Here is a 25,415-nt window from a genome sequence, read left to right as displayed (position 1 = left end):
GAGTAGATTTGTTTGTTTATATTTTCTTTAAGTCTTTATAAATATCATGCCTCGAGTAGTAAGGGGGAGGCAGTGAAGGTACGATACTTGGGTCCAGGGGTGGATAGTTTGTACATATTGTGGCAAAGTGTGCATTTATCGCGTTAGCAATCTCACATGGGTCGCTTAGGTTGAGGAAAGGGAGGCTTACAGGCTTTCGTTTAGGTTCTACAAGTTTTGCAATGCACTTGTTAAATCCACTTTCACTTTGTGTCGTCACAAAATAGTCATGTTTCGCCTGTTTGATTTTTCTCTTTGCACAACAATTTAGTTCACGATATCGTTCTGGGTTCCCTTTGTTGTACGCATTTCGCTTTTTAACTATCAACCGCTTTATCTCAGGGGTCATCCACTGTTGGTCACTCTCTCGCTTTCGCCATGTTTTCAGCGGGAAGTAGGCTTCGTATTGGTGTTGGAGGATAGCGTGCAATGCATTTTCTTGTTGTTCTATGCTGGGGTATGTTTCTAGGAATGACCAGTCTACCGCTGTAATCCAGGATCCGAATTCCCTCATGGACGATTCCTTGTAGGGGCGGTACTGCACAGTGTGGTGGCGCGGAAGTGAGGCTGGTGTGGCCGGCCGCACCAACACGCACTTGTGTCTGCTCAGACCAATAGGGGGCAGGTATACAGGGGACCTATAGTAATGCATGTCTGTTAGCACAAGATCTAACACGGAATTTTCATGAGTGGGCTGTGTCACCAAGTTTTTCAGACTCAGTTGATTACATATCTGATCTTTATTAAGCCCATTAAAATCACCACAGATTTTCACTTTACAATTATTATGCCTCCGTCTGAACATATCCACACTCGTTATTATGTGTTCAGTGAGATCACTACGAGTATGTGTATTAGCGTCAGAATCTGGGGGATAGTACAGCACACACAATATTATTTGGGACACTTGTTTTACATTTTTCAGGTGTACCCAAAGACACTCAAGGTGTGGAGGGACAGTGATTTGTGCTCTCACTGCTTGTAAATGTTTTCGCGCGTACAAACACACTCCTCCGCCACGGGTGTCACGGTTTTTGTGGAACAAGTCATAGCCATTAATTTCATACTGGTGAGCCGGTTTATTCACTGAGTGTGAGTGAGGATGAGCGTGCATGCCGCTAAATCCCCTAAATCTCATGTTTCGTGTACTTCGTTCAAAAATCTTATTTGATTAGACTTGCCAAGATTAAATATTACAATAAGAAAAAAATAGTAATAATAATTGAAATTATTTCCATGATATAACTTTTGATGTTGTTACCCATTAAGCTCTAACAAGCTCTTTGTATCAAATCTTAAAAGAAAACAAGATTAACTTTGTTCCTCAGTTAACTATACGAATAACTGCAGAAAATAATGCAGTTTTATCATCATCATCATCATCATCATCATCATCATCATTACATTCATTCAAGGAGGAGGCAGTAGACACCTGCCGAAACGATAATTACTCCCAGTGAGGTCTAAAGCACTGTTCAGGGGGTGCTGTGAACTTATCATTAAAGCCAGCTGTGACCTCACTGAACGTTTCCCTTTGTGTCTCACAACACAAGGGGGTAGTCACAGCCTGCCCTCTAAAGACAACTCTCTTCCTCCACACAAAACTACAAGCACCTAATAACACACACACCCTTCACTCAAAAAATTTTAAAATCATGGCGACTCCTACACCAGCCTCGGAGTCCCCATCTGGGGAGGGGACCATAAAATTAATGTCCCCAGGTCGGACTGCCTTTCCGTCTACGACCCTAAGTGTCTTGACACCCCCCTCAACTTTTTCTTCATTAACTTCTGCAACATTCACGGTCTAAGATCTAATTTTCAATCTGTAGAACACCACCTCTCCTCTTCTAAACCTCATTTTCTTTTCCTCACTGAAACTCAGGTGTCTGAGGCAACTGACAGTAGCCCCTTTTCTGTTCCCTCCTACTTTCTCTGTCCTCATTTTTGTATCATTAAAATGATATGTTAACCATCTATTATTTATTTATACAATATATTGTTGTTATCTGTGTTAAAGAAAATGTAAGTTGTGTTTTGTTGGAATGGGAGAAGTTTGGTACGCTTCTTTGTGGTGTTTTGTTTCACCCACTACCTGTGAACATGGTCGGCCTGGCGGGTTGTCTAAGCCGGCCCACCAATGTACTGTGGGTTGTTGTGTTGGGTGGTCATCTGTGCTACAGGTTAGTTGTGTTTATTTAGATACCTTGTGCTGTGAATTAGTATACTGTGGTGGAGATTACAAGCAAAGGATGTGTTTAGTAGCTAAGGTAATACAAGTGATATTATTGTTTGCCAGACGGAGAATGTAGGGACGCCCTGGACCTCATGTCGGTTGGTGTGTTGGTTGGTCCTCCGTGCTACAGGTTAGTTGTGTTTATTTACCTGCCATGTGCTGTGATTAGTATAATTTGGTGAAGGTTACAAATAGAGGATGTATTAGTAAGATAGGGTAATGTACAAGGGATATATTGTTGCCAGACAGAGTTGTGAGGACGCCCTGGACTGGATGATAGTTGGGGTGACATGTCAGGTGTGCTACGGGGATTCGAAGAGTGTCAGTGTGGGCCACTGAAGTGAGTACATTATGGGAATTTATTGAGTATTATGAGTGATATACAAGTGAAGTTAGTTGGATTTTGTATACTGATTGTTGCTTTATTTTTATATTTGGGGATATGATTGTAACGGATGTCAGAATCTCTACATGAAGTGTTATTTTCTTGGTACCATTGTGAGGGATTGAACTGGGTGTACTATGATATGTGGATGTGTATTGATTTGCCCATGTTTGCAGGTCGAAACACTTCAAGCAATAAACACCTGTTACGATTTGTGGTTTATTACACATTTGGAATCCCCAACAATTTTCGATCCAAAGCTGGATGCTGCGTTTATGTGCGCAATGACTTAACCTGCTCTCGTGCCCACGCTCTTGAATCTTCCGAGTTTTCCACCATCTGGCTACGACTACAGAGTCATTCTCATACTAAATTTATCTGTGCTGTATACCTCTCTCCTAACTCCTCTGACTATAAGAAATTCTTTGACTACTTAACTTCCAAAGTGGAGCACATTCTGACCCTCTTCCCTTTTGCAGAGATCTCCATTCTTGGAGACTTCAATGTTCACCACCAGCTTTGGCTTTCCTCTCCCTTCACTGACCATCCTGGTGAACTAGCCTACAACTTTGCTATCCTCCATGACCTAGAGCAATTGGTGCAACACCCTACTCGTATTCCTGACCGTCTTGGAGATACGCCCAACATTCTTGACCTTTTCCTGACCTCTAATCCTTCTGCTTATGCTGTCACCCTTTCTTCTCCGTTGGGCTCCCCCAATCACAATCTCATATCTTTATCTTGTCCTATCACTCCATTCCCTCCTCAGGATCCCCCTAAGCGAATGTGCCTCTGGCGTTTTGCCTCTGTTAGTTGGGGGGACCTGAGGAGGTATTTTGCTGATTTTCCTTGGAATGACTACTGCTTCCGTGTCAGAGACCCGTCTTTGTGTGCTGAGCGCATAACAGAGGTGATAGTGTCTGGCATGGAGGCGTACATTCCTCACCCTTTTTCTCGTCCTAAACCTTCTAAACCTTGGTTTAACACAGCTTGTTCTCGTGCTATACATGATAGAGAGGTGGCCCACAAAAGGTACTTAAGCCTTCCTTCACCAGAATCTCATGCACTTTATATTTCTGCCCGGAACCATGCCAAGTCTGTTCTCCAACTAGCCAAAAACTCCTTCATTAACAGAAAATGTCAAAACCTTTCAAGATCTAACTCCCCTCGTGATTTCTGGCATCTAGCCAAAAATATCTCCAATAACTTTGCTTCTTCTTCTTTCCCTCCTCTACTTCAACCAGATGGCACCACTGCTATCACATCTATTTCTAAAGCTGAACTCTTTGCTCAAACCTTTGCTAAAAACTCTACCTTGGACGATTCTGGGCTTCTTCCTCCCTCTCCTCCACCCTCGGACTACTTCATGCCATGTATTAAAATTCTTCGTAATGATGTTTTCCATGCCCTCGCTGGCCTAAACCCTCGGAAGGCTTATGGACCTGATGGGGTTCCTCCTATTGTTCTCCGAAACTGTGCCTCCGTGCTTGCACCTTGCCTAGTCAAACTCTTTCAGCTCTGTCTGTCAACATCTACCTTTCCTTCTTGCTGGAAGTTTGCCTACATTCAACCTGTTCCTAAAAAGGGTGACCCCTCTAATCCCTCAAACTACCGTCCTATTGCTTTAATTTCCTGCTTATCTAAAGTTTTTGAATCTATCCTCAACAGGAAGATTCTTAAACATCTATCACTTCACAACCTTCTATCTGATCGCCAGTATGGGTTCCGTCAAGGCCGCTCTACTGGTGATCTTCTGGCTTTCCTTACTGAGTCTTGGTCATCCTCTTTTAGAGACTTTGGTGAAACTTTTGCTGTTGCCTTGGACATATCAAAAGCCTTTGATAGAGTGTGGCACAAAGCTTTGATTTCCAAACTACCCTCCTACGGTTTCTATCCTTCTCTCTGTAACTTCATCTCAAGTTTCCTTTCTGACCGTTCTATTGCTGCTGTGGTAGACGGTCACTGTTCTTCTCCTAAATCTATTAACAGTGGTGTTCCTCAGGGTTCTGTCCTGTCACCCACTCTCTTCTTATTATTCATTAATGATCTTCTAAACCAAACTTCTTGTCCTATCCACTCCTATGCTCATGATACCACCCTGCACTTTTCCACGTCTTTTCATAGACGTCCAACCCTTCAGGAGGTAAACATATCACGCAGGGAAGCCACAGAACGCCTGACTTCTGATCTTTCTAAAATTTCTGATTGGGGCAGAGCAAACTTGGTATTGTTCAATGCCTCAAAAACTCAATTCCTCCATCTATCAACTCGACACAATCTTCCAGACAACTATCCCCTCTTCTTCAATGACACTCAACTGTCCCCGTCTTCTACACTGAACATCCTCGGTCTGTCCTTTACTTATAATCTGAACTGGAAACTTCCCATCTCATCTCTAGCTAAAACAGCTTCTATGAAGTTAGGTGTTCTGAGACGTCTCCGCCAGTTTTTCTCACCCCCCCAGCTGCTAACTCTGTAGAAGGGCCTTATCCGTCCATGTATGGAGTATGCTTCACATGTCTGGGGGGGTTCCACTCATACTGCTCTTCTAGACAGGGTGGAATCAAAAGCTTTTCGTCTCATCAACTCCTCTCCTCTAACTGACTGTCTTCAGCCCCTCTCTCACCGCCGCAATGTTGCATATCTAGCTGTCTTCTACCGCTATTTTCATGGTAACTGCTCTTCTGATCTTGCTAACTGCATGCCTCCCCTCCTTCCGCGGCCTCGCTGCACAAGACTTTCTTCTTTCTCTCATCCCTATTTTGTCCACCTCTCTAACACAAGAGCTAACCAGTATTCTCAATCATTCATCCCTTTCTCTGGTAAATTCTGGAACTCCCTGCCTGCTTCTGTATTTCCACCTTCCTATGACTTGAATTCCTTCAAGAGGGAGGTTTCAAGACATTTATTCATCAATTTTTGACCACTGCTTTGACCCTTTTATGGGACTGGCATTTCAGTGGGCATTTATTTTATTAGATTTTGTTGCCTTTGGCCAGTATCCTTCCTACATAAAAAAAAAATTATATATATATATATATATATATATATATATATATATATATATATATATATATATATATATATATATATATATATATATATACTTTATATTGTTCAATCGTTACATATATGGACTTTTCCACGTCTTTTCATAGGTGTTCAGTCCTTCAGGAAGTAAACAATTCACGAAGGGAAGCCACAGAACACCTGATTTCTGATCTTTCTAAAATTTCTGATTGGGGTAGAGGAATGTTGGTATTCTTCAATGCCTCAAAAACTCAATTCCTCCATCTTTCAACTGGACACAACTTTCCTGACAACTATCCCCTCTTCTTCCTCCTCTTCTACACTGAACATCCTCGGTCTGTCCTTTACTAATAATCTGAACTGGGAACTTCACATCTCATCTCTAATTAAAACAGCTTCTATGAAGTTAGGTGTTCTGAGACGTCTCCGCCAGTTTTTCTCAACCCCCCAGCTGTTAACTTTGTATAAGGACCTTATCAGTCCATATTGGTGGGGGTGAGGGATCCACTCATACCGCTCCTCTAGACAAGGTGGAATCCAAAGCTTTTCGTCTCATAAACTCCTTTCCTCCAACTGACTGTCTTCAGCCTTTCTCTCATTGCCGCAATGTTGCATCTCTAGCTATCTTCTACCGCTATTTTCATGTTAACTGTTCTTCTGATCTTGCTAACTGCATGCATCCCCTCCTCCTGCGGCCTAGCTGCACAAGACTTTCTACGTTCTCTCACCCATATTCTCTCCACCTCTTTAATGCAAAAGTTAACCAGTATTCTCAGTCATTCTTTCCTTTCTCTGGTAAACTCTGGAACTCCCTGCCTGCTTCTGTATTTCGATCTTATGACGAATTCTTTCAAGAGGGAGGTTTCAAGTGACTTATCCTTTAATTTTTGATAACCGGTTTGGACCCTTTTCTGGGACTGGCATCTCAGTTGGCTTTTTTTTTTTTTGTTGGATTTTTGTTGCCCTTGGCCAGTGTTCCTTCTACATAAAAGAAAAAAAAAAAAAAATATATATATATATATATATATATATATATATATATATATATATATATATATATATATATATATATATATATATATATATATATATATATATATATATATATGAAAAGTTATTTTGTGTGTGTGCGTGTGAATCGTGAACTGTAGTTTAAATGCTTCGTCAAAGTTAACGAATATATATATATATATATATATATATATATATATATATATATATATATATATATATATATATATATATATATATATATATATATATATATATATATATACATATTCATTAACTTTGACAAAGCATTTAAACCACAGTTCACGATTCACACCCACACACACACGATAACTTAACATTCACATCGACACATCCGAACAATACTCACACGTTACAACATACACCTAAGTGACACTCGCATTGTTTAACACACATAGCCTGATACATGCATAATGCTAACATTACATACACCATCCAAGTGATCAGGGATTGTGACCCACTGTCTTAAAAAAAAAAAAAAATAGAATAACAAAAAAATAAATAAAAATAAAAAATGAAACAAATTATATATATATATATATATATATATATATATATATATATATATATATATATATATATATATATATATATATATATATATATATATATATATATATATATATATATATATATATATATATATATATATATATATATATATATATATATATATATATATATATATATATATATATATATATATATCCTGAGGAGGGATTGGAGTGATAGGACAAGATAAAGATATGAGATTGTGATCGGAGGAGCCCAACGGAGAAGAAAGGGTGACAGCATAAGCAGAAGGATTAGAGGTCAGGAAAAGGTCAAGAATGTTGGGCGTATCTCCAAGACGGTCAGGAATACGAGTAGGGTGTTGCACCAATTGCTCTAGGTCATGGAGGATAGCAAAGTTGTAGGCTAGTTCACCAGGATGGTCAGTGAAGGGAGAGGAAAGCCAAAGCTGGTAGTGAACATTGAAGTCTCCAAGAATGGAGATCTCTGCAAAAGGCAAGAGGGTCAGAATGTGCTCCACTTTGGAAGTTAAAAATAAATAGATGAAATCAGTTGCCAAAGAAACACAAATATATCCTATTTTCTTCCAAGCCTTCACGAAACCATTTCTTTACACATAATACATTGGTAAGAAGAGGCAGACATAATCACCTTTCTATGAAGTAAGAAGTAGCTACTGCTGGGCTCCTATCACTACACCCATATCTGCCTCAGGCTTTATCTCAGCATGGCTTGCAATGGTTAGAAGAGGCTTTAAACAAGGACTTGACGCAAAAGGGTGGTAGTCATCGTCTTCCATGTATGTATCAGAGTCGGTGCTGCTGTCCCTCTCCATGCTTATTTCTCGTATTATCGGTAGTAGTATGTGACGATGCTTCAACTCTATAATCTCTCAACTAAGGCTTACGACAGTTTATATATATATATATATATATATATATATATATATATATATATATATATATATATATATATATATATATATATATATATATATATATATATATATATATATATATATATATATATATATTCGTTAACGTTGACGAAGCATTTAAACCACAGTTCACGATAACACACACGATAACTTAACATTCACATCGAAACATCCGAACAATACTCACACGTTACAACATACACCTAAGTGACACTCGCATTGTTTAACACACATAGCCTGGTACGTGCATAATGCTAACATTACATACACCATCCAAGTGATCAGGGATTGTGAGCCACTGTCTCAAAAAAAGAAAAAAAAATAGAATAACAAAAAATAAATAAAAATAAGAAAATGAAATAAATTATATATATATATATATATATATATATATATATATATATATATATATATATATATATATATATATATATATATATATATATATATATATATATATATATATATATATATATATATATATATATATATATATATATATATATATATATATATATATATTTCATTTTTTATTTTTATTTTTTCCTATTTTTTTTGAGACTATATATATACATATATATATATATATATATATATATATATATATATATATATATATATATATATATATATATATATATATATATACGAGTATATATAATATATATAAAACAATAGTTTCAAGTGCTTCCGTTCATCGCATGAGAGAAAGAAAACAAGGGGCATTGTGATAATACTGTAAATGTTTTCTATGTCTATTTATAAGGGTTAACACTTAAGAGAAAAAAAAGAGAAAAATTTATATATATATATATATATATATATATATATATATATATATATATATATATATATATATATATATATATATATATATATATATATATATATATATATATATATATATATATATATATATATATATATATATATATATATATATATATATATATATATATATATATATATATATATATATATATATATATATATATATATATATATATATATATATATATATATATATATATATATATTAAAGATGTATCGGATGTGCGCATTCGTATTCATAGTCTGATAAAATTAAACATTCGCAATATATATATATATATATATATATATATATATATATATATATATATATATATATATATATATATATATATATATATATATATATATATATATATATATATATATATATATATATTCCAACACTGATGCTTATTGGATCCCGGAAACGAATGATCACCATGGGACATACTGACCATAAAAAAATAAAAAAAATAGAGAAAGGGAAAGTTATAACGCCTATAGAATCCGCTTCTCCGACAAAATCACAGAATAATTTGAGAGAGAGAGAGAGAGAGAGAGAGAGAGAGAGAGAGAGAGAGAGAGAGAGAGAGAGAGAGAGAGAGAAGCTTGGAGATAACGGTAGTCGTGCGTGGAATAAATTACCTTGTTTAGCTATCATGCTCACTGGTTTGACTATGTTGGCTTTGAACTGCGATGAGCAGGCGCTCACTGGTGCAGAAGTCAACCGTTGGGAGGATGAGAGGCGCGGGAGGGCAGCGTCGTGGAGGAATAACGGACATAGGGGGTAAGTACCGTTTTCTTCCCTCCCTCCCACCCTCATTTCCTCCTTCCTACTTTCTCGCTCTCTCTTTGTGTTTACTTTCCTTGTTCGGTCATTGCCTTTACCGCACGAGTCTATCCCGCTCCTCACTTGCTGTTCCACATCAGACATCTCTCTTCTCTTTCAGCTGTTTCCGTCCTACTCTCCCACTTTCCTGCTGCACCAGCACAAAGGTCCCCACCACACCGTTGCTCCCACTCCATATGGCAGTGTAGCGCCAGTCACCATGCGCTGCGCACGCGTGAGTGATGTTTACAACCACTGGTCGTCGTCGTGGTGCTCTCTATGTTTCGTGGTTCTTGTTTCTTCTATATTTTATCTTCCTCAAAACTCGTAATTCAGACATACGATCTGCGGACGCCGTGCCTTACGATGAATACGAGTGCGGGTGTCCACGATTCGGTCCATCCCTTCGGAGTGATGTTTTGTCTTTGTGCAGTGAGTGGTCCAGTAGCCGGGGAGGAGGCCAGAAGGTGGTGGCGTACAGTGTTTATGGTGATGTCACCAAGAAGGAAGTCAACAGGCAATACTATTCCGAAATAGAAGAAAGAGCGAAGGATGTAGCCAGTCATTATGAAGGTAATGTTAATGAAAGTTAAAAGCTTTAGTTAATAAAATGGAAACTACTTGATTATACTACTACTACTACTACTACTACTACTACTACTACTACTACTACTACTACTACTACTACCACTACTACTACTACTACTACTACTACTACTTCTACTACTACCGCTACTGCTGCTGCTGCTGCTGCTGCTGCTCTTACAACAACAACAACAACAGCAACAACTACTACTGCTACTACTACTACTACTACTACTGCTGTTCCTGCTGCTGCTTTTGCTGTTACTACTACTACTACTACTACTTCTATTATTACCACATTTATGAAGCTGTAAGTGCGCCACGGAACAATTCTTGTCCAAATGCTTAGGGAGATTCACCTACACATCACTGCGCTGCGTTAGGCGGCTTTATGGGGTCAGTTTATTACACGATCGCAACTCGCCTCGTGTCCGGTTTCTGTTCTGCCAGATGAACCAGGACCATCCCCAGATTGTCCCAGCTCATCCGGGCATTCCAGCCTGGGAACTACACCAGTGTGTTTCCTACACCAGTGTGTTTGTCAGTATGACAAATTTATTACTGTCAATATTCTCCTTCTCCTCCTCCTCCTCCTTCTTCTTCTTCTTCTTCTTCTTCTTCTTCTTCTTCTTCTTCTTCTTCTTCTTCTTGAAGAATTCTCTTTCTTCTTCTTCTTGATTTTTTTTCTTCTTCTTCTAGAAGAATTCTTCTTCTTGAAGAGTTCTTCTTCTTCTTCTTCTTCTTCTTCTTCTTCTTCTTCTTCTTCTTCTTGAAGACTTCTTCTTCTTCTTCTTGAAGACTTCTTTTCTTCTTCTTCTTCTTCTTGAAGACTTCTTCTTCTTTTTCTTCTTCTTCTTGAAGACTTCTTCTTCTTCTTCTTCTTGAAGACTTCTTCTTCTTCTCATTATCATTATTATTATTATTATTATTATTAGAAGTAGTAGTAGTAGTAGTAGTAGTAGTAGTATTGGTATAAGTGATATTACTAATAGTAGTTAGTATTATTATGATTGCCATAAGTGATATTACTAGTAGTAGGTAGTAGTAGTAGTAGTAGTAGTTGTAATAATAATAATAATAATAATAATAATGATAATAATAATAATAATAATATTAATGATAATCGACGTAAATTTATTTCGTGATTGTCGTTACCAGGCATACTCGCCTGTTCATATTAATGTAATAGCTTTCTGTAGGGAACACTATCTGCATCTGTCAATCAGTCTGTTTATCGGTCTGCTTTTCTCTGTCTGTTTGTTTTTCTTTCTGTCTGTCAGTTTATTTGTGTCTATTTGTCTGTCTCTGTATGTTTGTTTCTCTGCCTCTCTCTCTCTCTCTCTCTCTCTCTCTCTCTCTCTCTCTCTCTCTCTCTCTCTCTCTCTCTCTCTCTCTCTCTCTCTCTCTCTCTCTGCCTGTCTCTGACTGTTTGTTTGTCTATATATCTGCTTCTCTGTCTGTCTGCCTGTCTTTCTGCACAATGGGCAAATGTATGAAGTATTATTATGTAACTCTGTCAGTATGCTTTATAATGGACACAGTCTCTTGCCCTGTCACATTCTCTCGACACGCTGACCACACCCTGCCGCCGTGACTAGGCTGGGTGATGCGGCTATACCACAACATATCGAGGTCACATAACAACAGTGACTTACTATGTGTCCTGTATTGCCGGTACCCTCACCTTGACCTATGCCTTGTGACGCATCTGTACCCACCTCCTCCACAAGACACAAGGAAGGAAGGTCACAACGAACACGACAGCAATGAGGGGGCGCATCTCTCTTCACCAAAACACAAAAGGTGAAATGGACATTTTTTTTTCATTGTAATTACTTAGTTTCTTAAATGTCTTAAAAAAATGTGGAAAAATGTTCCTGAAGATTGTTTCTTTTAGCTTTTAGGATATGCAGAATAGAGCATGTGGATAGTCATACATCAGCTTATAATACGTGCTTGTGTGTGTGTGTGTGTGTGTGTGTGTGTGTGTGTGTGTGTGTGTGTGTGTGTGTGTGTGTGTGTGTGTTTTCCTCTCTCTCTCTCTCTCTCTCTCTCTCTCTCTCTCTCTCTCTCTCTCTCCTCTCTCTCTCTCTCTCTCTCTCTCTCTCTCTCTCTCTCTCTGTGTGTGTGTGTGTGTGTGTGTGTGTGTGTGTGTGTGTGTGTGTGTGTGTCACAGTAGTTTGAAAGAGAGAGAGAGAGAGAGAGAGAGAGAGAGAGAGAGAGAGAGAGAGAGAGAGAGAGAGAGAGAGAGAGAGATAATTAATTATGACAAAAGGAGAAAAGAAAATATTGGATGGGTGAACATCAGCAACTTTCGCGGGTCTCTGACGCTGAGTATTTTCTGAGGAAGCAGACGCGGGTAGAAATGTTGACGCAGTTTCCTTTCCGGAAGCGGATATCCGATGCATCACCAGCATGTGTGTGTGTGTGTGTGTTTGTGTGTGTGTGTGTGTGTGTGTGTAAGAGACAAAGTTTTTTATACACAGCGAGTTATGAGAAGCGACTAGTGGGAAAGATGTGGCGCTTTCTACCCATGGCGGATCCTTTGGTGTCCGAGTTCCTGGTGAGAGATCTTGACTCCTCTATCCTCCCCCGGGAAGTGGCGGCAGTGAGGCAGTGGCGAGCCAACTCCACAGCCCTTGTGCACCTTATGAGAGACCATCCCAGTCACAACGGCCTCATTCTTGCAGGTGTGTAGGTGTGTACGGCGATAATAGTAAATATGGTACTTTAAGACAAGGGTTCGTTTTATTAACGCTCTGGATATTGATGAGGTATATTTCTTCTCCTCATTTCTCCGTTTTCCGTATAGTCTAGAGTTGACGCCATGTAGGAGTCCCCTCCAATTGTTTCTGTTTCTTGTATCTCCCTCTGTGCCTCCCCTCCTTTGCAGTTCTTACACAGTTCCATTCCATTATCTCATTGTCTTCCTTCGATTTTCTTCCTTCATTTGTTTTTTCCAGATTATTTTAATCGGGTCCTGGTATTCTCTTTTTACTACGTGACAGAAACATCTCATTTTCTTAAGCTATGTAAATCATTAATCGGGTTCTTTTAATCGGTTTCTGGTCTTCTCTTTTTACTACGTGGCCGAACCATCTAATTTTTCTTAAGCTACCTAAATAGCCTAACTAAATCTAACTAACTAGATCTACCTAACTAAGCTACCTAAATAGCCTAAGCTACCTAAAAATCAGGTTCTTTTAATCGGTTTCTGGTCTTCTCTTTTTACTTCGTGACCGAGCCATCCCATTTTCTTAAGCTACGTAAAACATTAATCGGATTTTCATGGATACATAACTCATTTTAACCCATTATTAGAATCATAAAAGCACGTTTGGAAATTTCATTAATTTCCACTTGATCCGCTTAAAAATAGTCAACATAGGGCACCAAAACCATTGAGAATGCAATGCCAAGTAGGATAATCATGGGTGCGAGAATGGATGGCAGATAGGACAGATAAGCCGAGGTAGGAGAGTAGGTTCAATTTTAGGACTATAGACTATCAGGTAGGTAAATAGATACGTATATTTTTTGCTGGCATAGAAGGAAATATGAAGTGAAAGTAAGAGGTAAGAGGACATTAGATTCAGTTTCAGGAACACTGACTAACAGTCATATAAGTAGAATTTTATATGTATACTTTTTGGTGCCACGTGGTTAAAATTGTGAAAACAGCGGTGTCCTTAAACTGAATAGAGTGAACGATATAATAATTACCATCAGTCAGGAAATAAAGGACTAATACAGACATTAATGAAAACAAAAACACTTGTTGAAGATAAATACTCTGTTTGAGCAGCAGGCTGCGACATGGGGTCAAGCTCCAAAAGTAAACAAACGATAAGATTGCATTGAAAAGCAAGCATACTACGTTTGTCGGTCGTTCATCATCGCTTTAATTTACCTATCTAGTGTGTACTAAATAGAGTATATGCAGTTATGTGTTATATCTCCTTATAGACTACATTTTCTTTGCTTGTATGTGATAAACATCTGATTTCGTTACGTTGAATAATTAAAGAGTTATAAAATGAAGAATAATAGTGTGTTTGGCAGGAAACATTTTCAGATTTTGAAGCTTTCACATGGTCCAGTAAACCTTTCAACAACGAAAAAAAAAAAAAATCTGTTGACATGCAGCATCTCTTAATAATTCATTAAGAACGGACTCAGACTCCTAAGTAAAACACTCCCATGACAATAATTTTAATGCTTTCCGCTGGCTTGGTTGCACTGCCTCGGCGCCACTCTCTCGGAGGAGGGCTATTTCTTTTCCCTTTCGTCTTTTTTTTTTTTTTTTCTAATACATAATACACCATTTTTCATGTTGCGGATTGTATAGGGTAAAGGAGATAGTTTGGGTATCCCCTATCCAAAAACCCACCCAACTGTCTGAGTTAAGATCTTATATTTACCTTATAAGTGTCACCGTCACTCGTGAGGCCAAGCCTCTACCACGTATCAAAGCGTCACAGTCGCACAGGAGGCCTAACCACTCCTATACTCTGTTGACGTGTCACTTTCACTCATTGGCCGAACTTCTAACATCTACACACGTGTCACTGTCACGCATTTCACTAAACCACTGGTTCACTAACACTGAATTTCTGGCCTCCGCACGCTGCAAAACAAAGGTCGTCCGGACACTTGTCCGAGGCTAGAAATTTGTTCCACCACTGCACATACTTTTGCTTGAACTGTCTTTGGTGGTGGGTGGAGTGAGGCCGTGAAGTAGCCAGGGACAAGGGTGCCGTGGAAGCGGATCTATAATGCGCACCTCAGCGCAGCGTGGCGGAGTCCTTGCAGGTGGGGTGTCCTGCTCCTGCACCTTGTATTAGGGTGGTGAGGGCCGCCACGTCCCTGCGGTGCTGCAGGCTGTGCAGGCTGTGGAGGCCGGGTTGCTGCTCGGGAAGGCCATCTTCTATCAGCCTCAATATAAACCGTCTTAGGGGAGTGAGACGGTTTATAGTGAGGATCTGTTGTTGTTTATTCTCAGCATTTTCATCTTCTACTCTTTAAAATATTCGCAAGTGATTTGCCTTCCCTTATGAGAGAGAGAGAGAGAGAGAGAGAGGAGAGAGAGAGAGAGAGAGAGAGAGAGAGAGAGAGAGAGAGAGAGAGAGAGAGATTACTTATGATCTAACCATTTTGAATTGAGCGTTTAGGCGTTGTCCTTTCCGGAAATTCTCCGAGAGATTCCGGAGATTGAGGGCATATCTTGTACTGGGCAAATTATCAGATTAGAGCCTAAGTGTAGCTGATAACCTCGCTCCCCACACACCACCTCTCTCTCTCTCTCTTTCTCTCTCTCTCTCTCTCTCTCTCTCTCTCTCTCTCTCTCTCTCTTTCTCTCTCTCTCTCTCTCTCTCTCTCTCTCTCTCTCTCTCTCTCTCTCTCTCTCTCTCTCCCCGTTGTAAATTTCGTTTAAATGTGATAGATTTTCTTTTAGATATGATATTTCCCTTCAACTATGATGTTATATTTCTATTCTTTAGTTACAATTTTTTTCCACATCACCATCGAGGCACATTGGTGGCTTTCCCTGGTTGGGCAACAGCTCTTGAGGGGTCATGTGACGACCATGTGACCTCACTCGGTCACCCATGGAGACGTGACAATGCCTAGAGGGAACGTTGCCAAGTATTCTGGTGTTTGCAAAAAAAAAAAAAAAAAAAAAAAGAATGCAGGTATCACTAAAAAAAAAAAAACATAACATTAACTTGCCTTTTTTTTTATTAGAACATCACAGTGTATTTATATACTACAACACCATTTAACTTTGACGTAGGAAGTATATATATATATATATATATATATATATATATATATATATATATATATATATATATATATATATATATATATATATATATATATATATATATATATATATATATATATTTATATATATATATCCAGGGTAGAGTTTTTAGCAAAGGTTTGAGCGAAGAGTTCAGCTTTAGAGATAGATGTAATAACAGTGGTGCCATCTGGTTGAAATAAAGGAGGGAAAGAAGAAGCAAAATTATTGGAAATATTTTTGGCTAGATGCCAGAAGTCACGAGGGGAGTTAGATCTTGAAAGATTTTGACACTTTCTGTTTGTTAATGAAGGAATTTTTGGCTACTTGAAGAACAGACTTGGTATGGTTCCAGACAGAAATATGAAGAGCATGAGATTCTGGTGATGGAAGGCTTAAGTGCCTTTTGTGGGCCACCTCTCTATCATGTATAGCATGAGAACAAGCTCCATGCTAGACACTATCACCTCTGTTATGCGCTCGGAACACAAAGACGGGTCTTTGACACGAACATAAGAACATAAGAAATAAGGGAAGCTGCAAGAAGCGACCAGGCTTACACGTGGCAGTCCCTGTATGAAATATACCTACCTATTTCCATCTATTATCCCCATCCATAAACTTGTCTAATCTTCTCTTAAAGCTCTCTAATGTAATAGCACTAACAACATGATTACTGAGTCCGTTCCACTCATGTACCACTCTATTTGAGAACCAATTTTTTCCTATCTCCTTCCTAAACCTAAATTTTTCAAGCTTGAACCCGTTATTTCTTGTTCTACCCTGGTTGCTGATCCTAAGAATTTTGCTTACATCCCCCTTGTTATAACCCTTATACCACTTGAAGATTTCTATCAGGTCCCCTCTTAACCTACGTCTCTCTAAAGAATGTAGATTTAACAGCTTCAATCTCGCCTCGTAAGAAATACTCCTCATCCCCTGTATCCTTTTAGTCATTCTCCTCTGTACTGATTCTGATAGACCTACATCTTTTATGTAATGTGGGGACCAGAACTGCACAGCGTAGTCTAGATGAGGTCTGACCAGTGCCAAGTATAACTTTAATATTACTTCCGGCCTTCTACTTTTAACACTCCTAAAAATTAATCCTAGCACCCTATTTGCCCTGTTTCTGGCTTCTATGCATTGTTTCCCTAGACGGAGTTCAGAGCTAACTATAACTCCTAAATCTTTCTCGTACCCTGAACCTACCAGAATTTGTTTGTTTAATGTGTACCTATTGTGTGGGTTTCCTCTACCTACGCTAAGTACTTTGCATTTATTGATATTAATTTGCATTTGCCATCTATCCGTCCATTCATTCATTCTATCTAAATCTGCCTGCAAGGCGATGGCATCCGATTCTGACCTAATTAATCTACCTATCTTTTGTGTCATCCGCAAATTTACTAACATCACTACTAATTCCACTATCCAAGTCATTGATATATATTAGAAATAACAATGGCCCTAATACTGATCCCTGTGGCACCCCACTAATTACATGACCCCACTCGGATTTCGAGCCGTTTATTACAACTCTCTGTCGCCTGTCACTAAGCCATGACCCTATCCAGCCTAACAACTTCCCATCTATCCCGTGTGCCCTAACCTTTCTCAGGAACCTTTGATGGGGTACCTTGTGAAATGCTTTACTAAAGTCCAAATATAAGATATCAAAACTATCACCATTATCTACTGCCTCGTACACCTTACTGTAAAAACTTAACAAGTTTGTCAGGGAAGACTTCCCCTTCGTGAAGCCATGCTGTGACTGATTTATCAAGTTATGTTTGTCTAAATGTTCTCTAATATTCCTCGCTATTATTGACTCTAATATTTTACCTACAACTGAAGTTAAGCTGACAGGTCTATAGTTAGACGCTAAAGTTTTATCTCCTTTCTTAAAGATTGGTACTACATTAGCCTGCCTCCACATTACTGGTACCTCACCCGACTCCAGTGATTTCCTAAAGACAGAAACTAACGGCTCACTAATAATATCTTTGCATTCCTTAAGTAATTTGGGATATATTTCATCTGGTCCTGGTGTCTTGAACTTTTTTAGCCTATCTATCTCCTGTTCCACTATCTCCCTAGTTATGGAAATATCTGTCACCTCATTCTCATCTGCTCTAAAAACCTGTTCACTATCTGGCATATCCTGCATGTTTTCGTGGGTGAAGACAGTTAAAAAACACTCATTCAGAAGTTTACTAATCTCCTACCCAGAACTAACCAGCTCCCCATCTGCTGCCTTTAATGGACTTATAGTATTCTTATTCTTCGTCCTGTATACCTGATAAAATCTGTCTTCGCTTGGCTGGCTACCTTTAATTCATAATTGTTCTTAGCTTTCCTCGGTAACTTCCTGACTGTTCTAACTAATTCATTATATTGTGACCTTAAAACTTCTTCACCTTCCCTTAATCTCTTATATATACTTCTCTTACGCTATATATAATGCTTTAGCATAGTAATCATCCATTTAGGGTCATTTTTTTGTGATCTTATTGTCCTATACGGGATGTTTGCTAACTGACCTGTATGAACTTTATCTACGAAATATTTAAACAATTCATCTACATTTACCTCACCTAATCCCCTCATCTCGGCCCCTACCATCCTCTCCACTCCCTCATCTACTCGCCTCGACCTCACCTCTCTCATATCAGCATGACCTGACATTCCAACATACACCTATCTTCCCTTTCCTCTTTCCTCCTCCCTTTCCGGACACATCTTCCCTCCTCTTGTCCTACACCCTCACACCTCACCTCACCTCTCTCATCCCGCCTTATCTCTCTGAACTCCGTCCCTGACCTGACCTCACCCTGCCTCTCTTGCCAATCCACTCCTTGGAGGTACCTTTTTAATTCCTCAAAATCTGCTCTCCTAAAGTCAGGTATTTTACTAGTGTTTTTGCTTCTAAAAGTTTCTTCCCATTCTAAATTGTACCTAATTTCCCTATGGTCACTGTTACCTAGCTGTCCTCCAACCTCTACCTGCGTGACTGCTTCCTCCCTGTTAGTAAGAATTAAATCTAGAATATTATTCCCCCTTGTGAGTTCTACGATTACCTGTTTTAAAAAATTATCCTGAATTACCTTAAGAAATTCCTCTGCTTCCTTGTTACCCACCATCAGACTCCAGTCGATATTCATAAAATTAAAATCTCCTACCACGCATACCTGACTGTACCTGCCTGCTCTATTTAATTCCTGCCACAGTGAGGTGTTAATTTTCTTTGTACTGGTCGGTGGTCTGTAAACTACCCCTAGTACTACTGACTGCGATCCTTCCTTAATGTCTACCCATATCGACTCTGCTTTGTTATTTGTTTTAATTCTACTGTTAATACAACACTGTAACGTGTCCCTAACGAATAACGCGACGCCTCCTCCTCTCCTATTTTCCCTATCTTTATAGAACAATGTATAACCATCTGTCTTAACCTCTGAATTAAATACTTTTCCTGACATATCTAACCAAGTTTCAGTTAAAGCAATGATATCAAATTTCTCTACACACGCTATTCCTCTAAGCAAATCTATTTTATTCAAAATTCTTCTACAGTTTGTGTAGTAAACATTTACGCTATTTCTCATCTTCCCTGGGATAGCTACCTTTCTAGATTTAACTAATTTGCCCCTCGCCTTCTCCTCACTACCCCTTCTTCCCTCCCGACTAACGAAAAAAGTGCTGGAGTGCAGTTACCTCCCGGGAGGCCCGAGTGTTCCGGCCAAAACACGAACACCCTGGCGTGATAAATGCACTCCATCCCTGGCGTACAAGGTGTCCCTACCATAGAAAAGATCCCAGTTGTCGATGAACGTCCACCCATTACTCTTACAATGATTCGCTAGCCTGCGATTCACTGTAATAGCCCTGGACAGCCACTCCGCACCAACTCCCCTCCTCGGCAAGACACCACATACCACGGGGATCCCTCCCTTGTCCCTAATCCTGTCCAAAGCCTGTCGAAACCTCCCGATAAGCTCCTCACTCCTGACCTTACCAAGGTCATTCCCTCCCGCACTGAGAAAAACAATGGTCTTTGTCCCATCTTTTTCCAAGGAAGTGTCTAGCCTATCAACTACCTTCCCTATCCCGGCCCCCGGCAAACACACCCTCGACCTACGCTTCCTATCCCTAGCACAGAACGCACTATCTAAGTGCCTAACCTGACTATCTCCAAACACAAGCACTCTACCTTGGGGCAGTGTAGCTGCATCTGCCCTCTCCTTCTTGCCTCCTCCCGGCATGTCCACCTCCTTCTCCTTCACTTCCTCCAGCACGTTGAAGGGATTCTTCGTCTCTACGCAAGGCGCCGTGAGGACCTTCACCTTCTTGGCTCACCTGCACACAACCGACCACTGCTCCTCTGTTGCCTTACTAGGTAAGGTGACGGTGGGACACGACCCTCCCACAGGTGCTAAGCTGTAGTCATTCCAAGGAAAAATCAGCAAAATACCTCCTCAGGTCCCCCAACTAGCAGAGACAAAATGCCACAGGCATCTTCGCTTAGGGGTATCCTGAGCGATAGGACAAGATACAGATATGAGATTGTGATCAGAGGAGCCCAACGGAGAAGAGAGGGTGACAGCATAAACAGAAGGATTAGAGGTCAGGAAAAGGTCAAGAATGTTGGGTGTATCTCCAAGACGGTCGGGAATACGAGTAGGGTGTTGCACCAACTGCTTTAGATCGTGGAGTATAGCAGAGTTGAAGGCTAGATCACCAGGATGGTCAGTGAAGGGAGAGGAAATATATATATATATATATATATATATATATATATATATATATATATATATATATATATATATATATATATATATATATATATATATATATATATATATATATATATATATATATATATATATATATATATATATATATTTGTGTTTAGTAGAACAGAGCGAAAAAGGCATCTTTCGAGCAACTTTATTATCCGATAATAAGGGAAAAGAAAACAAAGTTAAATTAAATTCACTCTAGGAAAAAAAAAAAATATGGTGAAAAAAGAAAAAAGAAGATTGAAAACAAGTTAGATCAGAGAATAGAGCACAACGGTGCAGGCACATCTGGAATGTTATTATTAAGCCAATACTGGCGACTGTCACCTGGATCTGAATTTATTAACCTGAGTAGCATTTCCTTGGCAGGCATGTGGGGAGGATCGAGAGAGCGAGGGGCAGCTAACCTGACCTCGATGCTGCACGCCATGACCCGCTGGCCTCCACGTGACATATGGGACTATGACCAGATGCTCCTCAAGAGAGTCGTCTGGCCGGAGGTCCTGGATAGCGTTGTAAGTTGTTGGCATTTAGTACCTCAGTCACTGGGAAATAACAACAGTCACACCTCATCATGAAATCGTAAAACGTTATGCAAAGATAAATATGTTTAAGTACATTTTTCTGCTTAGTGTACTCAGTTAATTATCAATTTATAACTCTCTATCTCTCTCTCACTCACACTCTCTCTCTCTCTCTCTCTCTCTCTCTCTCTCTTCTCTCTCTCTCTCTCTCTCTCTCTCTCTCTCTCTCTCTCTCTCTCTCTCTCTTCCTCTCTCTCTCCCTCTCTTCCTCCCTCTCCCTCTCCCTCTCCCTATCCCTATCCCTATCCTTCTCTCTCTCTCTCTCTCTCTCTCTCTCTCTCTCTCTCTCTCTCTCTCTCTCTCTCTCTCTCTCTCTCTCTCTCTCTCTCTCTCTCTCTCTCTCTCTCTCTCTCTCTCTCTCTCTCTCTCTCTCTCTCCCTCTTCCACTCCCTCCTCTTTCTCATAAGAACATAAGAACATAAGAATTAAGGGAAGCTGCAAGAAGCGACCAGGCTTACACGTGGCAGTCCCTGTATGAAATATACCTACCTATTTCCATCTATTATCCCCATCCGTAAACTTGTCTAATCTTCTCTTAAAGCTCTCTAGTGTCCTAGCACTAACAACATGATTACTGAGTCCGTTCCACTCATCTACCACTCTATTTGAGAACCAATTTTTTCCTATCTCTTTCCTAAACCTAAATTTGTCAAGCTTGAACCCGTTATTTCTTGTTCTACCCTGGTTGCTGATCCTAAGAATTTTGCTTACATCCCCCTTGTTATAACCCTTATACCACTTAAAGACTTCTATCAGGTCCCCTCTTAACCTACGTCTCTCTAAAGAATGTAAATTAAACAGCTTCAGTCTCGCCTCGTAAGGAATACTCCTCATCCCCTGCTCATCCCTCTCCCTCTGTCTTTCCCTCTCACTCTCTCTCTCTCCCTTTCTCTCTCTCATTACTATTTTGACGTATTTTTTTCATCCCTTTAACCACTTCATTAGGACAGGGTAAATAGAAGCATTAAAAATAATTTATGTCTCGGAATTAATGTCTCGGAATTTATGTCTCGGAATGACAGATATGCGCCATGCATGTTTTCTCGAGGGAACTCCACGTGTGCTGAACTACTGTGGCTTTCCGTATGTTATACTCTATTTTGCATACTTGCAGTCAATCATTTTAAGAGATTCTTTTGCGCTTCTTTGCGGAAATATGAATTTTTTCAAAGTCGTTTCCGTCCTTCTCACTGATGCAAGAGTTATACAAATAATAATCTGTTTCATCCCTTTCACTTGTAAAGTGACCCTCTCTGGGTGTCTGTGTTCCATCTCCTTACAACATAAACTGTTTCAAGAAAGGAGCAGCAAGACACCTTTCCTTCCAATTAGATTATTATTTTTTTTTTTTTTTTAGAATTTCTTGTGGCCTCCGGAAAAAAAAATGTACAGGTGCTTAACTCATGTCATTCTGCACAAAAGTAATAAATAATGAATAAAAGTATAACAGATAAAGATAAAGATAAAGGAATAAGTGAATAAATAAATAAATATTGATAATATCGCATTACCATTTTTCTTGGTCTCAACCGAGGTCTTAAAACGATTCATTTAGTGCATGTTATAATTTCTATTTGATTTATTGACATTCAGCGGACCTTACAGCATTACTACTTGGGACAGCCGTATGTGCATAATTTTTGTACATGTGAAATGCCTATTTATACTTCTCATTTCCTTCTACTTCCTCGCCCTGCAGCTTGCCCACGATAGCTATTTCTGCGCCAACCCGCACTTCCAGTCTCGCCACCGAGCCGTACCCTTCCCCACGCGGAGGGACGGCCGCCTCTTCGTTGGGTGGGGACGCACCAGAGCCGATGAGCGGAAAACTATCATTGATTGCCCTGTGCAGTGTAGGCCCAGGAATCACCTAGACTGGCGACTGTGCTAGGTGAGAGAGAGAGAGAGAGAGAGAGAGAGAGAGAGAGAGAGAGAGAGAGAGAGAGAGAGAGAGAGAGAGAGAGAGAGAGAGAGAGAGAGAGAGAGAGAGAGAGAGAGAGAGAGAGAGAGAGAGAGGGAGGGGAGAAGGCAAGGCAAACGTGTATGAGATATGAACCAAAATATCATCTGATGATTTTTTGAGGACAGCCCCAGCACATTTAATGTTGTGTCCTTGCATTATTATATAGTCACGCTCAAGACCAGCTTGCATTTTTGTTGATGAACTTTAAGCTAAATGGGGAATGATTATGCGGAGTGCAGCTTCATGTTTTCATGTTTCTGTATTTAAAAATAAAGCCGATATATAACTTTTTTTTTTATAAAAAAAAATAAAGAAATGTACTAAATATACCTATGTACTTTTCATTCAACCTTTCATTCAGTTGAAGAAAATTCGTTTCCAGCTATTGGCAAGGCCCATATCGCCCTCCTGCATTCCTCAGCATATGTACTGGGTTTTAGCACTCACTATTGTCTCTTCTCCAAGATTAGCTTCTTTTCCCTCGAGAAATGTAACATTCGTGCTAGTCATAATTTGGAAAAATTGGCTTCTGTAGTTTATAGAAAACCTTATTTTTGGTCTCTTATGAAGAATCAAGTATCGAACATTCCAAATAAGATGGTAAGCGCGTTCCTTTAGTAGCAGATAACTACAGCAACACGATCATGAGTGAGCATTAGCTAATGTTGTTCGCTTTCTTCCATGTTTCATTCTTTATCCATTCATTTAGGGAAGTCACTGGCGGCCATTGCACAATCCGTCAAAACGTTATAGAGAACCGAGATTTCTTGAGGATAATATCACAACATTATTTTACTGAAATAAGATTAATTACTTATTTGTTTTCGAGACACAAAACATATTTGTTTTCGAGACATACAGCTGCGCGTGGCTGTTTCTGGCTAGCCGGTGCTTTATTAGGTACACGGCACGACACTTCCTTGAGTCTCATCGTGAGCAGTAAGTGATTACGTGCATCAGTCTGAATATACCTATTAACCCTTATTTGTTAAGATAATTCTTCAGATATCTTATAAGTGAGTGACATCTTGTTATTTTATTAATATTTAGGGCAACGATGTGGTGATTCCGAGTGTAGGACATTTCCCTCTGAACACTTTACCTCCTGGACATTTGGAGATTTTTCCCTCTGACATTTCCACCCTTGGACATTTCTTTCACTCATTTATCTGCATATTGGCATTTTTACCGAATTTAGTAATACGTTCACGTATCTTTGATCGAATACATAGTGTCAGTAATACTAGTTTATTTTGATGACCAATAAAAACTGATAAATTCATATTTGTATGACTAAGATATTCAGTACATTTCTATATCTACGGTTGAATTATATTCCATGTTTATGAAGGAAAAAGCGGTGGACGGTTCCGAAAATGTGTTGATAGAAAGCTGAGTGATGGATGAACACGACGAATACTTTCAGATACATAAACTTAATTGAAGCAATCAATTAATTCTTCTAACGTCTCCGGAGTTGTATTTCTCGAAATTCCATATCCTCTTCAACGTCACTTAAGGACAAAAATGCTGGACCACCGAACATACCAACAAAATGTTTTAACTGAGTTATAAAGCTCTGAACGAACTACATTATGAAACTCTTACCGAAACTTTTAACAACAATGGCTGAGCTACTTGTAAGGCGGGAGGGAAATGTCCACAGGGGAAAAATGTCGAGAGGAGATATGTCTAGGGGGAATTAGTCAGAGGGGGAAAAAGTCAGGTGAGAAAAGTCAGGTGAGAAAAATGTACTTTGAAGAATACGGCCGTCCCCCGGTGATTCCATAAGAACGTGGCGTGAATATCATGCGTTATGATTATAGTGAAACCAACTAACAGATTTACAATTTGGAACTTT

General features: G+C 39.3%; 1 protein-coding gene and 1 long non-coding RNA gene across 2 annotated transcripts; both read left to right on the top strand.

The window, feature by feature from the left end:
- The first annotated feature begins 1,484 nt into the window (after window positions 1-1,484).
- Window positions 1,485-2,871, top strand: LOC135113442 (uncharacterized). The gene is made up of 2 exons (XR_010274838.1): window positions 1,485-2,222; window positions 2,339-2,871. It is a non-coding gene; the product is annotated as an uncharacterized LOC135113442 (long non-coding RNA).
- A 7,007-nt stretch (window positions 2,872-9,878) lies between these two features.
- Window positions 9,879-23,883, top strand: LOC135113216 (uncharacterized). The gene is given in 6 exon segments (XM_064028383.1): window positions 9,879-10,387; window positions 11,998-12,134; window positions 12,136-12,202; window positions 12,886-13,089; window positions 21,377-21,522; window positions 23,291-23,883. Coding segments are annotated over 6 exon segments (1,077 nt in total). The 5' UTR covers window positions 9,879-10,056; the 3' UTR covers window positions 23,483-23,883.
- Window positions 23,884-25,415: the final 1,532 nt, after the last annotated feature.

This window comes from Scylla paramamosain, chromosome 25, assembly GCF_035594125.1.
Source record: "Scylla paramamosain isolate STU-SP2022 chromosome 25, ASM3559412v1, whole genome shotgun sequence".
NCBI classification, from domain to species: domain Eukaryota; kingdom Metazoa; phylum Arthropoda; class Malacostraca; order Decapoda; family Portunidae; genus Scylla; species Scylla paramamosain.
This window is presented reverse-complemented; position numbering and strand designations above follow the sequence as displayed.